Raw genomic sequence first — 13,791 nt, 5'->3', positions numbered from 1 at the left:
TGGAGGAATAATCTCATGAGGCGAGTCCGAAGTTGGAGACTTGGGAGCATCATCAGATTGCTGCCCTTCTTCTGGATTGTCTAGATCGATCACCTGAACATGAAACCGTGACTTTTCCTTCCCACGAATTGTCGCCTCCTCAGGAGGAAGCACTACTGCCCGACTAACTCGCAATTTGATCCTTGTGCCCGAAGATGATGCGCCTTTCTTGTTGTCAACCTGAATCTCAGACTTACGTCCAAGAGGCCCCGTAGAATCATCTTTTTTTCCAATCTTGATTTTTATGAGTCTAACAGCATTACTTTTCAGCCAAGCGTTGGTGTTAGCCAAGATAGGCTGAAATCTCTCAAGAATGGATATGCACTCCTTGTGTGACCATTGGATTAAAGGAAGTGGAGCTTCCTCAACCCTTCGTGAAATATATTTAGGATAAAGTACGTGCCCATCATCAATCATCCCTTGTGGAATGTCCACTAAGTTCAAATCAACAACTTGCTCAACAGTGAGCCTGCAGTAATCCATCTTCAGAACCTCGACCTCTGTACGGAGACCTACCCAGATATCCTCAATGCAATGCACATGCACAAAGGATTTTTTGATCTTCTCCTTCATACCCCGGTAATCAAAATCAGCTCTGGACTTAAACCTTTTGAGCTTAATTTCCTGCATTTCAGTCTCCATGGCCTTGGCTTTAACGGATGTGACAAGAGAATATCGGCCAATTTTTAATGGCTTTGTTGTAGAGATCCCCATTCCAACCTTGTGTCTGGCAAACTAATGAGTGTGGACAGCCATGATTTGTCTTCCCAACTCCATAAGAATGATCTTATCAGTTGGGTATCTAGGGAGCATGTATGGCTGCCCACTATAGCATCCAATTCTCATATAGGTGAAGGTCGAGAACTGTAGAAACAAACATCCATACTCACTCACCCTTTCCCATGCCTTATCTGATACCCTTTTGTTCTTCAGAGTTCTGTCAAACTGACACATGAAGTAACCGAAGAATGCATCTTGGACTCTTCTAAAATGCAATCTGCTAGGTCTCAAAAGCAACTGATCATAATATTCCCAAACTGGTATAAGCGAGCGATCACCCTTAGTAGAAAGACCTGGAAAATGTCTAAGTGATGCTGCCAAGTACACCAAATATGAGTTCATGTAGAAAGTCATGGTGGAAGAGACTGTTGAAAGTTGCTCACACAAGGCATCGCTGATGACTTCTCCTCATGATATATGATGGGACTGCCTTATGAACATGATGAATTGGTACATCCAGGGCTCAAAAACATTAGAATGTTCAAGGCCCATTATTATCTTGTTGAGGAGGGTTACGATGTCTCCTGTCTCCCATTTGAAGTCACAGCGGTACAACTTAACCCACCTTGAGAAGGCGGCTCGTGGCTCATGGATCCACCTGTTGATATATCGTTTACAACCTTTTTCCCTTTTCACATAATACTCAACTGCACTCTCTTTGGAGATTTCCACGTAAACAAGTGTGGGAGGTATTCTGAAGACCTTCTCAATTGTGTCTGCATCAAGGCAGATCATTGCTTTGCCATCATCATTTTTAATGATTCTTGTCTCCTTGTCAAAGTGATGGGCGCAAGCGAGAACAAATTCAGGTTCTAGGGCAGCCACTGGGAAAGAAGATGCGTGATGGATATGGCTGTCCAACAACCACTGCATATTGTTATGTTGTGGATCCTCAACCCTCTTGACAAAATCTGACATGTCTACATGCCCTATCTCTGTATCTCTGATACGATGCAAAGGAGAGGAAACTTGGGAAGGCGCAACTTCGTTTTGGTACTTGTCATATTTGTACTTCATCTTTTTTGGAATTGGTAATGACGGCAAATCTGACATTGATGGACAACCTGGAATACTGTGATGAAGACTTAAAAGCGTTAAGGCAACATCATATTCAACTGCAAATAACATTTTTCCTTCTTCAAATGGGAAAAACTTCGACTCTTGAACTTCACGACTTTGTGAGAGAAAGAGGGGAAATAAATGGAAATGGGGGAATCTTGACTTTGACCAATTTCGGATCTTGGGGAAATTTTCAAAAGTATACAAGTTGGAAAAGGCATACATGCAATCGGATTTTTAAAACCCAAATGCAAGTACACTTGTAAATTTGCAAATGGAGAAATGGATGGAAAATGAGAATTAGACTTGCGGAAAATGACGAAAATGTAAAGTACGGATATGAGTGACATGAATGGATAAAAATGGGAAAATTCGGGAATGTCATTTTCATGAAAATGGGAAAAAATTTTCAACATGTAATCGGGTTCTTAAAACCCGATTTTGAAATGAAGGATATTTCACATCTTTTCAACTTGGAATTTTAACCAAAAATGGTTAAATTCTTTAACTGTAAGGGAAGAACAAAGATTTCCAACCAACTTGTAATCGGGATGCAAATTTCGGAATACAAGTAAAGAGGGAAAATGGGGAAGATCAATGCAATTCAAAAATTGCATATCAAGGGGAAAAATCTCTCTCAAAACCGATTTTTGGGGCAAGAACAACATATTTACAAATTTACAACTAGAAAGGAAAACTAAGAAAACAAGAAAATGAAACAAGAAAACAAAAGAAATCATACCTTGTTTCAAACTGAAAATGCCTCTCCAAAAGATGCAACAATCTTGGAATGAAGAAGACAATTGAATAAATAAAGACAATCCGCAATGCTAAACCCTTGCCAGGTTTTTACAAAAACGCCATGAGTGTCATGTCCCCTTTCTAGGGTGGACATCAGAGACGGAGTTGGCCTATCATTGGAGTCTCGTAGGCTAGCAGAGGTTGATTGGGACTCATTCAGTGCATATAGTGATTGGATTTTGGCTTTACAGGCAGTTTGGAGCCAGTTTGGAGCAGTTCCTAGATTTTAGGGGGTATCCCTAAATTTTAGGAGGTCGTGACAGTTGCCAGTCGTGAGGTTATTCGTGACCTTTTAGATGGTTTCAGTTTCAGGAGATTTGGGTGTGTTTCCTAGTTTCTAGGAGCATCCCTAGATTTTAGGGATGAGACTGCCAGTTGATCCATGATTTCCGACTTCAGTCACAGACAGGTGGCAAGTTCCGTTTCAGGCTTTTGGAGTCATTTGAGCCTTCTACAGCTATTTGGGATATATTTTTAATATATTTAAATATTTCCTAAGTTAACGTTTAATTATTTAAATAAGGCTATGTTTATAGCCATTTTGGAGTAATAAGGGGTTTTTGGCCTCATTTGGGTGCGTATCCCTTGGTGTAATAGCTCGTTGGAGAGGTCTTGGACTTTTCTAAATATTTCTCTTTTGACTCAGAGCCTTTTGGTGAACGGATTTCTTTATATTTGAAAAAAGGTCATTTTCTATGCACTTGACAACTTAAAATGAGAAATATAACATTTTAACCCTAAACGCCCCATTGAGTCACTTTTAGGGTTCGAGCTAAGTGGGAAGGTGTTATAAGGAAGTTGAGACTTAATTCTTATTATCTTTTACACATTTTACATCTTGGATTTGAGATTTCGCTCTGGAAGAGCTTTTCAGCATCTAGGACGCCAACCCCAATGCCTTGCCTCTTTGGGACGTAGCCCCCAATACAGTGGTTTGGATTTGTTTGCAACTATTAGCATCTTGGAGATTGTACGGCATTCTTTCTGGAGGTTCAGCGATTCTGATAGAGTTCAGTTTGGGGTTTCTAACCAGTTGGGTGTACTTGGCAGCCATACGGCTGTACCTGGCAGCCACTTTCCTTCCCACGTGCAGCACTTGGAGGGCTGGAATCTTGCCGCAGCTTCATTCCTGGTTATGTTACTCTTTCAGCATCCAGGTTGGGATTATTCCTGATTGTAATCTTCCTGAAATTATTGGAAATCTTCATCTGGTCAAATATTTGATTTTATATTCAGAAATCTGCCTTGAATCGAATTTGTCTTGGCTGTATATGAACTTCATTTTCAGTACTTTGTTCATGTACTTGTACTTCATTATTTACTTGTTGAAAAATCATCAAAATACAAAAATAATCCAACCCTTCTGCAACTTCTGTCTATTTCTGAAAGAAAATATTAATAAGCAGGAAAAATCAATTTAAAATAATAAAAATTACAGCAGATTAGTAAAAGAGATCCATCAGGGATCTTTCAATGAGCATAAAAACGTGGTGACCAATGCAAATAAAATGGCACGAAAAGTGGCCAAATCTCCCTCTAACTCCAACGCATAAGCAAGAGATGCAAAAACGACTTGGGAGATTGCTGCTTCGTGGAGTAAAGATCCCTCAAAAAGTGGATTCAAGGAATCACGTGGTAGGTTTTGAAGGAGAAAAAACAGCAATCTAAAACCCCCAAGTGGCGTGAAAGATGTCTAAAAATGCATGAGAATAGGAAGGAATCCTAAACGCCTTCTACCTCCAAAAATTTCTCCACAAAAACTTGCTTAAAATCCTCAAAAAACGTTTTTCCTTGCTGATCGGGTTTTTGGGAAAGAATGACAAGTTCGAAATAGCATGAATTGGAGAAAATCGGGTTTTTGGGATGCAATAACAAGTTTAAAATTGCACTTTTTCATCAATAAGGCAAAAATCGGGTTTTTAAAATAAAATTACATGTTTAAAATCCTCAAAAATGCACTTTATAGGCAAAATCGGGTTTTTTGGACCAAATAGCAAGTTTTAAATGTCACTTTTCTCATTCCTAGGCAAAATCGGGTTTTGGAGAGAGATGTGCAAGTTTAAAATCACTTGTAAAGAGAAAATAAAATCCCTACAACAAGTTATAATTCACTTGCACACATGTAATAGGGGTTTAAAATCCCTATTACAAGCAAAAACCATTAAAGTAGGGGTTTTAGAAAAGAATTACAAGTTTACTTGTAACTTAACCAAAAAAACCCTATTTTAACTGAAAAAGCCAAAAAGCATTAAGGGGGAAATAAAAAGCAAATTACAAGTTTTTATTTTTCAATAAAGTGCACTTGTAATTAGCCAAAAATTTCCCTACAAAGACCAAAACAATGGAAATCATTAAAACTTGCAGTTCAAGGAAAATTCTCCACTTGTAGTCAAAGAAAAAAAACCTGAAATCGAAGGAAAGACATAGCAAACGAATCCAAAATGCGACGAAATTCGAAACGTAGTTCGAGGATGGACTGAGGATTAAGCTAGTCCAAGGATTAGTCGAAATTCTGCCTCGGGAAGCATTCCATAGAGTAAAATTTTCATTTTTTCACAAAAAATTTATGTAATGGTCCTTCATTTTTTAAAACAAAAATGAGGACAACACACAAGAGATGAAAGGACGGCCCCCCTTTCAGGATCTTATCAAGTTGAAGAATAGTTGGAAATACGGCCAGCCTTACATGCTCTTGGGCTTGATCAAGGGCGGAAATCTTCAAAGGTGGACTGAGAGATGGAAGACTGGCCCATCTTCCAGCTCTCAGCAAGTCAACGACGACCAGCCTTGATAATTGCCATTTGCAAGTATTTCCAAGGAATTCACGAAGTGATTGGCTGTGAGGAATATGCTATGATGTTGATCCGAATATTAATGATTTGAATATTATCATAATTTCTTGATTTTTAATATTTCTAAAATCAGTTTTTTTCAGTGATTAATATTGTTTGCAGACGTAAAAATCAGGAAAACCCTAAAAAGGGACATTACATGGACCCAAGAACAAGATTCAAGTCATGGAAAGTATCCCTGATTCGAGTCATGAAAAGTATCCTTCAGATGATCTCTAATAGGGTCACAAATTGTCATGGAAGCACAACTAAATGCTTCTTAGAGACAATTTTGTGCCCTGGTAACCTATGTACTACAGAAATCCTATCTGAAGACATCGAAAACAATCAAGGGTCAGAAACATCAATTTCAATACCCCTTTTATCAACATATATTCCATAGTTTTTAGAATTTTACATATCTCAATGCACAAATACCATAGCATGGAAAATGCATAACTGTATAAAAAGGTCAACAGTAATATCTTCCACTAGCTAATCCAGTAATTCCAGTCCCTCCACGATAACATTATCATTGACCAAAAATGCTACTTTGAAGAAGAGCCCATTGTCACATGAGTTCACATACTTATGTAGATCATACTGGAGGACTGGTAATTCAGTAATTATTAAAGAATTCAATAACTATAGACATTATATTTCCACGGTCCACAAAGATAAATTAAAATGCTTCTGGTAAGAATTGTACAGAAATTTTGAATCAATGTTTCGGATCACAGCCAGTTATCCATCATCATATTTTCCTCTTCCTGATGATGGATCATGGAGTGTGATCTGACAGAAGCATTCTAATTTATATTCAATAACTAGTTTGCATATGAAAGGGCATTGACATCAAAAATTAAATATTTATCGGATAAAAGTACAACAGAAACCATGCACCATAGAAATAAATTGCATATTAATAAACATATAAGAAGAATGACTTAAGAAGTTTGAAACATCAATAGTACCAATTGATGCATGGTCCATCTGGATATAAACAAGAAGCTCTCTAACCCATAAACAAATTGCATGCCAGTCAAAAGGCAATCGTTAATGAATCCTGGACAACCTGCAAGCAATACAAGCACAAAATATTATCAATCTGAATCATTTCTCAAGCTTGGTAATTTTGGAGAAAAGCAATTACCCTGGTCAAAACATGAGACAGGTTCTATGGTTTCACCAATAATATGAAACACAAAGGTGTAATTTCTTTGAACATTATGAGTATCTTCCTTAATGGACACATAAAATAAATAACACCTAGTAGTAACAAATAGATCACAAGTCTACCTTGGAAGGGAGAAGCAATAGATATCCATGTGTTAACATATTTCTCAAATATCTGCAAAATTATAAAGCAAAACGATTTGCAACCAACTATAGATGAAGACATCCAAACTAATCAAGAAAAAACAATAAAAGTTCACAGTTGATAGAAAACCTTTATGTAATAATAAACACTTACATCTTGATGTAGTGAAAGGAAACATTTGACAAGCAAACCACCCATCGAATGTGAAATTATATTCACTTTCTTCCCCCCCGAAGCCTTGTAGGCTGTTTCTAGTTTTTTTCTCAGGCCATCCATGGATTTTCCAATTCTTCAGGATTAAAAAACTCAAACATGAATATTTGAACTACTGAAAAACAATAGTAAAAACAGTACCCACTTATCAATATAAAAAATAGAATTATATTTAAAAAAATGAAAGTACTATACTTTTGTGTCTAAGAACTACACAAAGTACTTTCTTATCACATAACCAGTTAATTATTACATTATACAAGCTTGTCAACCATCCATACTTGACCAGTTAATGAGGATTACCTATTGCTTTGTCGAAAATCAAATCCATATCCAAACAATGTGACACCCTTTTCATAACCCCAGTCGAGCATTGTATCAATCAGATCATGAAAATAGTATAACACATCCAAATGAAGAAGTTTTGCTAGCTGAAAGTAGAAAGACCAATAAACAGTATGTAAGAAAGAGGACATAGTATCTAACCATGAATGGAGAAAATCTTATCCACAGCTAAATGTGAATGAAAATAAGAGCTCAAGTGTGTATCATTAGCCATAACAATACCATACACTGCTTCATTGCAACTCAAACATTAATGTTCAAGTTTATGAATACGATTGGTGTAAAAAATTGTTTAAATATAACATGATCAACTAAATTGAAATACCATATCTACATAAATTGATAAGTTTTGAAATGATGGTTCACACAATATAATTATATATCCCATCAAGTAATTTCTCTAAGGCAAAAGATAAGGGAACATATCGATTTAAAATCAAAGCACTAAAATAATAAAGGTCTTTATTGTGCCAGCATTTGAGAGAAAAACTAAATAAACAAGAGAAAAAATTAAACAACCTAGAAATGATGCAGACATCTTAAAGCAGCACATATAAATCATAAAAATGAAGAAGATATCACCCCAAGGAAAACTAAGAGTTATAACTAGTTTTGGTAAGAAAGTAAGGTTACGTTTCTACAAGGGTGGTTTTGTCCTCGCAAGCTGACAATTTTTTGTTGTGGCAGAAGCGTTTATGCTAGTTGTAGTTATGGGGTCAACTAGCAACATTGAGGTTGTGTTACTATACAATTTGTTTATGACAAATGTAAATGCATACGTTATAGTGGTGATTTTGTCCTACAAAGTGGTTGTTTGATTATATCCAACAACAAATCTAATAACAGCCAAGAAATTTTCTCTTCAAATTCCAAAGAGTTGGGTGCCATGTACTGCATGAAAGAAAACCTCCCACCCTTGTTGAAAGAAGACATCCCATTGTGATGCAGTCATGGGTAGAGAATCCAATGAAGGATTGTCCGACCATGTAATGTATTGAAACAACACACAGTGAAAAGAATGAAACAACAATATGTTCTTTATTCAATTACAATCACAAAGGAATTACAATATTTCATCATGGTCTTCCAACATGCTAGGCCTTAGCCTCTTGATTACAAATGTGTAAAATTATAGAATTTGAATCATATTACAATACAATGCCAATGTTGAACTCCAAACAAAATAAGTAACTATAGTATCATCTTGACTGCTTTCCAATGATCAGGATCAATATTTATATATATTAACTTCTAGCCTTAGGAGTAATCTTAGTTAGCTGCAAGTGCAAAGCTTGATGTAATGTCCCCTACTAAGTTTAGGCTTGTTTTAACCATAATTAATCCATCTCAACATACTTTTGACTTAAACTAAATTGATTAGGAGACAAAACTATCTTTGACATGAATCCAATCAGTGATAACAAAGAAACATAGGCTTCTTCCAGATATTAACTTAAGGATTCTATCTGATTTATATTCTAATATTTATTATTAATATACATATATATTTATATATATTTATATACGTTATTTATTCTCAGATATTATAATTATATATTACTGCAGATGCAGTTCTTATAAAACATTATAATTATAATTAATATACATATATCTTTATATTTATTTATTCTCAGATATTATCATTATATATTACTCCAGATGCAGTTCTTATAAAACATAATAATAATAATAATAATTATTATTATTATATCACTATTAAATTCTGCATAAGAATGTTATCGGCTTCATATATTAAGCACATCCCCATGCATACCACCGAGAGAAAGGATGTTACTGCCTGTAACTTAATAACAATTCTGATCTGATCTAATTGATGGTGATCAACAAGGATGCAATCCGACCTCCTTTTATGAGCACAGACTATATATGATAATTCCCAGTCTATTCCATGGTTGCAGATATTATCTCCTCCCCTTCTCCACAAACCTCACATTCCGTTTTATATCTTCATAGTTCTAATAGAGAGACACATCTCTTTGGAGGACGAGGTCTTTTCAAATGAATGTATCTTCTCCTTCCTTAATCGCATCCCTTTTGGGATAACAAACACATCTTATGGAATCACACCCCTTGGTTTGTTTATTCACTTTAAAAATAAACATGCCTTTAAATCAGATTGCACTATTTGGTTACATGGATTTCTGTTTTAATACCTTTGTTCACCGTTACCTTGGCACATTTTAAAACTGTCTAATCGCTGATTTTTTTTGGAATAGCATAGTGGCTGCCTTCTGTAATAATATCGCTGCCTTATGATACCACTCTTGCTGAATATCAGTCTATTGTGGAGGGGGCAATCTCTGACACCAGCAGTCTACTTAATAAATAATTAACTTTATTTATTGATCCGGATGAATGCTATTGTATTATATATTGTTTATTATTGAATATTTGTTTCTAATTACACTGTTTTGATTAATTAAAAACAGGTTTTTGAAAGGAACCCGGAACCTTGTTACATAGCAGGAGAAAGATAAAGCATAAAAGAGGCATGAAACAACAGTGCCTGGTCACCCATACATAGAACAGATCCCAGTCAAAACAAAAAGGGAGCACAAGACAAAGAGATCAGCACTAGACAGCCAAAGGAAAGCACAAAGACAGCACCGAGACAGCAAAAGGACAGCTAATTACATTGTTATGATAATAAATGTTTACTTATTAATCTATTACTGATCAATTACAGTTGCACACTGTTATTGATCAAACATTTAAATATTATTATTTATAATATTTTCAAATATAATATTAATTTATTTTAATCAAATATTTCAAGAATATTAATTAATAAATATTATTAAATAATAATATTTAATAAATAAATAAATATTTAATGATTCCAAGTAGTCATTTGTTGAAAATTATTATATTAATTAATAATTATTACTTCATTTAGATTATATATAATGACCAAGGAGGGGACATGACACTTGATGCCAAGTGTAACATGTTATCAATGAAAAATGTGAAAGAAACTTATGGAATAAATGTGGTGATGATGGATCAACAAATATCTATACAATTCATACCATAAGCTCTCTTGGGCCTAATGAATCTTGAAATGTGTTTCTTTGTTACTACGCCATTTAGAAAGTTCTCGCAAACAATGGATAGTGAAACTAGATGCCTTCTTATTATGCCCAATAGCAAGTCAAGTGTCAACAAGTGAGTTATGTCTTTGTGTTGATCAAAATCTTCTAGAAATTAAAAGCAATCATTGTAGGCTCAATGTAGAATGTATTTTCCCAATCCCAAGGTGAAATATGCAATTGTGGTGAAATGCAATAAGATTTGCAGGACTGACTAATGATTGGAATGTAAATAAAATAAAATAAAATGTTTTTGGGTGATGAAAGATTGCTCTTACACCCTAGGATGTACCTGTTGTGACCTTTTCACGCATCGCCCCATTGCAAATGGGGACCCCCTTCTTTTTAGGCGCCTTCGGTCTTTTGGCTTTGTTTTTTGTGTCTTCTTACAACAGTCTCTCCAGTCTTTTTGCTTTGCAAGTGTTCAGGGATCAAATTGATTAAGTCTGCTTTTCATTTGAGTGATTTTGGTCAAGTCTAGGGCTTGTTTCATCAATTTTAGGGTTTATGCCTTTAATCCTAGATTTGAGGGGTTTCTGTTAGGGTTTTGGAAAAACTAAACATACAACTGGAATCAGGACCCTTCAAGGAACCTCCCAGTAAAATTTGAGCCAAAGCGGAGCAACTTTCTATTTTTAGAAAGTTCCTATTTTTTAGGGATTTTACTGAGTCCCGGAATGTCATCATTTTGCCAGAAATCAAACTTACTATTTTTAGTAATTTCTATTTTTAGTAAGTTTCTATTTATAGTACATCATTTTGTGTCCTGTTCTAGGGATCTAACACTGACACTCCAAAGGTTTCTATTTTTGGAAGTTCATTTTTGGCAGGACCATTCAAGCAAAGTGATGAAGGCCAAGCATTCACGACTACTTCTAATTCTGAAAGTCAAAAAGTAGACAGGGAGAGTCAAAAATGGCAGTGTGTTGAAAGCCCATTCCCATTCCTGAAGTAGAAAGCTCAAAAATTCATCTAAGTTCATGTGGAAATCCTCCTCCATGGTGAAAATCCGCCCCAGCACTCAGGAGGGCGCCAAATTGAGGAGTTCTTGGAAGGAAGGAAAAATGTGGAAATCCTCATCCATGGTGAAAATCCGCCCCAGCACTCAGGAGGGCGCCAAATTGAGGAGGTCTTGGAAGGAAGGAAAAATGTGGAAATCCTCCTCCATGGTGAAAATCCGCCCCAGCACTCAGGAGGGCACCAAATTGAGGAGTTCTTGGAAGGAAGGAAAAATGTTTAATTCCTTCTCCAGGTGAAATTTCTGCCCTAGGACATGGAGGGCGCCAAAATGTAGTATGCTTGGAAGGAATGAAAAATAGTCAATTCCTCCACCTAAGGGAAGTTCCACCCAACACTCTGGTACGGCGCCAAAGGGGGGTAATGAAGGAAAATCCTCCAAATCATGAATTCCTCCTTCAATTCAAAAATCCGCCCAAGGAATTGGCATGGCGCTAAAGGAAGGTCAACACGGAAGATGGAAGGAATTGTGAATTCCATGACAAGGTCAAAAATCCGCCCCAAGCCAAGTCAAGGCACCAAATGGAAGTAGGAATGGAAAGTATGAAAAAAGGATGAATTCCTTGCCTAATGAGATTTGCGCCCTAGGAAAGATTCAAACTCCAAAATTCCATTGTCATGGAGAATCAAAGAAAACCATAATGTGATGAATTCAAAGAGCACAAAAAAAATTCCTTCCTCGAGAAAAAATTGCGCCCAAGAAGAAGAAATTCCAGGGAAGTGAAAAAATTGACTAAGTGATGGAAATTCCTTCCTTCACGACAGTATACTTGGAAAAAGTGGAAAATTGACTAAGTGTTGGAAATTTCTTCCTTCAAGACAAAATTCCAGGAAGGTGAAAATTTGGCACTGTGATGGAAATCTCTTCCTTCATCACAGAATTCTAGGAAAGCTAAAAATTGACGAGTGTTGTAAATTCCTTCCTTCAGGACATAGTTCTTGGAAATCATGCAAATTGGCTTAAGGCATGAAGAATTTCCTTCCTCAGGGATAAAGAACAAATTTCTTTCCAAAGGAGAATTCCTTCACAACATGAATTCCACGTCGGGATGAATTGAAGGTGAAAAAAAAAAATTCTAAGGTAAGAAAGAAATCAAGGATGAATTGAACAAGAAATTTCCCATCGGGAAAAAAATTGAAAAAATTCATTTTCGAGCATCAAGAATCATCTAAATTTCAAAATGATAGTAGATTTGGATTCGTGAGAGAATTCTCTCCCTCCTAGACCTGAAACCCTAATTTGTGGAAAATTCCTAAAAAATAGGAGATGGTGAAAATTGATAGAAAATCTCCTCCAAAGTAAGGAAAGTTTGAGAAACTTCAAGAAAATTCTTCATGGATCAAATTCTTCTCTCCTAAAGTTTTCTCTCTCCAAGGTTTTCTCGCCAAGTGGCAGCCGAGTCAATGCACGCTGAATTAATGAAACATCTCTTTGCATGCAGCCGTCACATTTATGGCATTATGGCAGATTCCTATTGCATGCATTCGTCACGTTCAGGAGATGATGGTGCATTTATGGCATCATGGGCGGTTTTTGCATGAGGGTACATTCATCGCATGTTGGGCGAATTTGAAAGAGGTGGTGCATTTAATGCCCAATGGATTCTATTTTGGGTACTTTTGAATTAATTGTATAAGGGCATGATGGGTTATTAGTTGTTGATTCCCACCTTGTTGCATCTTGAGTGGGGAATCCTCTAGGGTGAAACTCTAATTAGGGTTTGCATGTAATCATGGCCTGAGGCCTATATAAAGGGGTGACCCCCCTCATTTGTAAAATAGGAGATGGTGAAAATTGATAGAAAATCTCCTCCAGAGTAGGGAAAGTTCGAGAAACTTCAAGAAAATTCTTCGTGGATCAAATTCTTCTCTCCTGAAGTTTTCTCTCTCCAAGGTTTTCTCACCAAGTGGCAGCCGAGTCAACGCACGTTGAATTAATGAAGCATCCCTTTGCATGCCGCCATCACATTTATGGCATTATGGCAAATTCCTTCTACATGCAGTCGACACGTTCAGGAGATGATGGTGCATTTATGGCATCGTGGGCGATTTTTGCATGAGGGTACATTCATCGCATGTTGGGCGAATTTGAAAGAGGTGGTGCATTTAATGCACAATGGATTCTATTTTAGGTACTTTTGAATTAATTGTATAAGGGCATGATGGGTTATTAGTTGCTGATTCCCACCTTGTTGCATCTTGAGTGGGGAATCCTCTAGGGTGAAACCCTAATTACGGTTTGCATGTAATCATGGCCTGAGGCCTATATAAAGGG

At 36.4% G+C, this 13,791-nt stretch overlaps 1 protein-coding gene across 1 annotated transcript in view; it reads right to left on the bottom strand.

Annotated features, from left to right (window-relative positions):
• LOC131077369 (phospholipase A(1) LCAT3) overlaps positions 1 to 13,791 on the bottom strand; it is a 186,232-nt gene that overhangs the window by 93,221 nt on the left and 79,220 nt on the right. The window contains exons 3-6 of the mRNA XM_058014857.2: positions 7,348 to 7,475; positions 6,985 to 7,120; positions 6,810 to 6,861; positions 6,485 to 6,585 (exon numbers count right to left, since the gene is read on the bottom strand). Coding sequence (XP_057870840.2) covers positions 6,485 to 6,585; positions 6,810 to 6,861; positions 6,985 to 7,120; positions 7,348 to 7,475 — 417 coding nt within the window. The remainder of the gene's footprint in view (positions 1 to 6,484; positions 6,586 to 6,809; positions 6,862 to 6,984; positions 7,121 to 7,347; positions 7,476 to 13,791) is intronic.

Source organism: Cryptomeria japonica, chromosome 4 (genome assembly GCF_030272615.1).
Source record: "Cryptomeria japonica chromosome 4, Sugi_1.0, whole genome shotgun sequence".
NCBI classification, from domain to species: domain Eukaryota; kingdom Viridiplantae; phylum Streptophyta; class Pinopsida; order Cupressales; family Cupressaceae; genus Cryptomeria; species Cryptomeria japonica.
The sequence above is the reverse complement of the archived record's forward strand: the minus strand, read 5'-3'. Positions and strand labels throughout refer to the sequence as shown.